This window comes from Cephus cinctus, unplaced genomic scaffold, assembly GCF_000341935.2.
Source record: "Cephus cinctus unplaced genomic scaffold, Ccin1 Ccin1_scaffold0374, whole genome shotgun sequence".
NCBI lineage: Eukaryota > Metazoa > Arthropoda > Insecta > Hymenoptera > Cephidae > Cephus > Cephus cinctus.
Genome location: NW_014333063.1, coordinates 6,563 through 9,914, shown reverse-complemented (window position 1 = coordinate 9,914; position 3,352 = coordinate 6,563). Strand labels below are relative to the sequence as shown.

Sequence of the window (3,352 nt, the reverse complement as noted above, 5' to 3'; positions counted from 1 at the left end):
GGGAGAATAAACAATTGGATACCGCCTATGGTGTGCGTAAACTCGCCAAGAACAAATTGATGATAGGCGATTCGCCCATCAGCTTTGAGGGTGATCGAATCCATGCAGGTGACACGACACGCCAGACTGAGTGCGCTGGTGGCTGGATATCTTATCGGACTTGGTATCCTCTTACAATAGCAGTAAGCATCGCACCATTGGTATGAAACCGACGGATGTGACTGCTCGTAACGAGAAGGATCTACTACAACGGGTGTACAAGAAATTCAAAGTCAAGGCCACACTTAAACGACCAAAGTTTAAAGTTGGCGACAGAGTACGAATCAGCAAATTTAAACACATCTTCGAGAAGGGCTACACACCCAATTGGACACCCGAAATTTTCACCGTAAGTCGAGTGAAGAATACCGATCCGGTGACGTACAATCTCAAGGACTACCAAGATCATACCATCGAAAGCGGCTTCTACGAGCATGAACATACCAGCGTCGAATATCCCGACATATATCTTATGGAGAAGATACTGAGGAAACGTGGAAACAAGCTATTTGTGAAATGGTTAGGCTTCGATGGTTCGCACAATAGTTGGATCGATAAGTCGGATTTGTGGACTTCACCGAGATGGGACAAGGTATGGAAATGGATAATTTTTTTTCAGAAGAAGATCATGTTTAAAGAAACTATCATATATATATATATATTCTTTTTTCAATCAGTACATTATTATAATGCTGCTGCTGTTACTACTGCTACTGCTACTACTGCTACTATTGCTACTACTTCTACTGTTGTTCACATTACTGTAAAACCAAAAAAATTTTTTGTCATAATCAAATTAAAATTAGTGAAAAAATAAAAGAACGAATAATATGTATAATTCTTCAATGTTTACCTTATATTTTTCTAAACCCAATTTGATTATTATTATATTCTTTAACGGCGAGAACATCATTTATATCAATGGCACATAGAGTGTTGTAAAAAGCGTCACTCATTCTTAAAGCGTTTTCTACAGTAATACGTGCGCTATGTTCAAATCCGTTTTGTACCCATTCGATGGGTACAAAGACGCTCGGTAATAACTGAACGTAGTGGTCAGACATTTTTTGAACTGAGTCGTAGCGGGTGCAAGCGTCATTTTTAAAGCGTGCTCCCTACCTCTACCTCTCTATGTGACAAAGAGTGTGAGCGACTTCTGAGAATCATTTATTAAGATAACGCATAGAAGGAACAATCCAGATGGTTAGGAGCTGGCGTTGCATTGAAGGATCAAGTGATATGCAATAACGTAAAGCACACGTTGTCTTTATTTTCAATTTTTACATTTGTACATTCTTATTATATACATCTCACACTTGTACATTCTTATTATATACATTGTAACACATTTCCTAACCTACGTTCTATCCGCGACCCCAACGTGGCATTCCGCGGATCCCTTGGGCGCCAGGTGCATCCTTGCACCAGCCCGACTCGTCGGGCCTTTTATTTTTAGTCCGCGGAGCGTCACTTCCGGGAGTCCTCTCGACCGGATCTTCCCGCTAGCTCTCCTTCGCGTTGGTAGAGGGGAACGTGAGGGCGGCGAGTTTACACAGGAATCGGTCGGCCTTTCCGAAATAATCGACACGGTGGGATTTCATTCCAACAATCTGCATTTATTTCGTTCTGGGTAAACGATTACAGTCGGGTGGTCTTACGGACGCGACTCGATACAATCCTATCAAAGGACGCAGTCGCGGCAGTCGTCTTCTCCTTTCCCGGGCGGCTGCAATCTTCGCGCGTGTGAGTCGGTGGCGGGCCCGTAGCCCCCATTCCGCTTGCCTCGCTGCACCGGCGGATGCGCTCCATCCCCGGCCGGCGCGCGGTTTCGCTCGAAAAATGGTAATCGGATGGGACTTACCAGAACTTCCGGTGCACACGGATTCCTTCTGGGGGTCCCTGGCTTTTTCCCTTCCGTCTCTTTCGCTCTCGCTCTCTCTGGATCGCTCTCTCGCGGCGTTCTCGCAGTCCAAAAAAATCAAAGTCCGGGGGAAATGCCAAGTCGTCTAATTCACTATCTGTCCAAAATCACTATCACACACACAAAAATCACAAAATTCGCACCACTTTCCAAAACTCGCTCACACTAGGCTCACGGTTCAAAACGAAGTGGCCCCCCGGCCCGAGGATTCCCGAAAAATCCCGAGTTCACCCGAACTCGTGCGTTATCTCTCGCCTCGGTCCGCTATCCGTTTTGAGATAGTACCAATTTATCTAAGTCAGCAGAAGTCAAACAAGGAAGCGATTCATTTACTCATGTTGGAAACAAAAATTTATTCGAATGGAGATGACGTGGACATGGAAGACGGTAGTGTTTATCACTTTGCTTGGATTCGAAATCTATCCCGTTTACTGAGTTCACAAATTTCAAAACATCATGGTTTCACCAGACTGTGTGACAGATGTTAATGTCACTTTAGATTAGAAAGCTCTTTTGAAAAACATAGACTTGATTGTGCAAATATAAATAAATGCAGAGTCATATTACCGGATGAAAAAGATAAAATTATGAAATTTAAAAATTATAAGTATTGTAACGTAATTCTTTGACTTGACCCGACACCGATAGCAAGACATACGGGAACGACTATCTTCGAGAACCAACCTACGTTACCTTCGGCCGTCCACCCGTCGTCCGTGCATCCGCAAGCCAGACGGGCGCCAGCCAATTCTTTTTTCATCGGGAACTGACGAGCCGGTATAAACTGGGAGTTGGGGTGGAACAGGCCCAAGTCAACCAAGAACGAGAGCTCTGACGGAACCTATCAGAAGAGGCGATAGCTTAACGGATCCTGTCGATTTTTGGGGACGCGTAAAATCGAGAAACGCAAACGTAGGTGCTGATCTTTGGGGTCGCGTAAAATCAGCAAACGCAACTGGATACACGAACGAGAGCGGACGGTTACGGAAATGCACGGCCGCTCAGGCTGCTAGGTTTGAGGTAGAGAGGGTCGGAGTAAGAGTCCGGGAAATAGTGCGTGAGACAGAGAGCGACGAACCGAGAACGTATCAGAACGAATCTTAATTGTCTATCGAGATCCCTTCACCAATTAATAAATTGGGAATCCTCACCGGAGCTGGTGCAGCTAATCCGTGGAGGCCGAGAACGGTATCCAAAGGACACTCTGGTGAGCACTGCACTAAGGCACAGGATTACACCTCCGTAACACTCACAGGAATTCATGGAATTCCTGGATATCGCGAGAACAACGCGAGAACTGTACGAATCGAGAACTTGCTATACCGTAGCGAAACACGGCAAGAAAAACTATCAACAGATAGCACGGGAGCACGAGCCAGCCCGTGGCACCTC

General features: G+C 45.3%; 1 protein-coding gene across 1 annotated transcript in view; it reads left to right on the top strand.

Annotated features, from left to right (window-relative positions):
- Positions 1–202: 202 nt before the first annotated feature.
- The window catches only part of LOC107267236, a 4,783-nt gene continuing 1,633 nt past the window's right edge, over positions 203–3,352 (top strand). The window contains exon 1 of the mRNA XM_015738669.1: positions 203–631. Coding sequence (XP_015594155.1) covers positions 203–631 — 429 coding nt within the window. The remainder of the gene's footprint in view (positions 632–3,352) is intronic.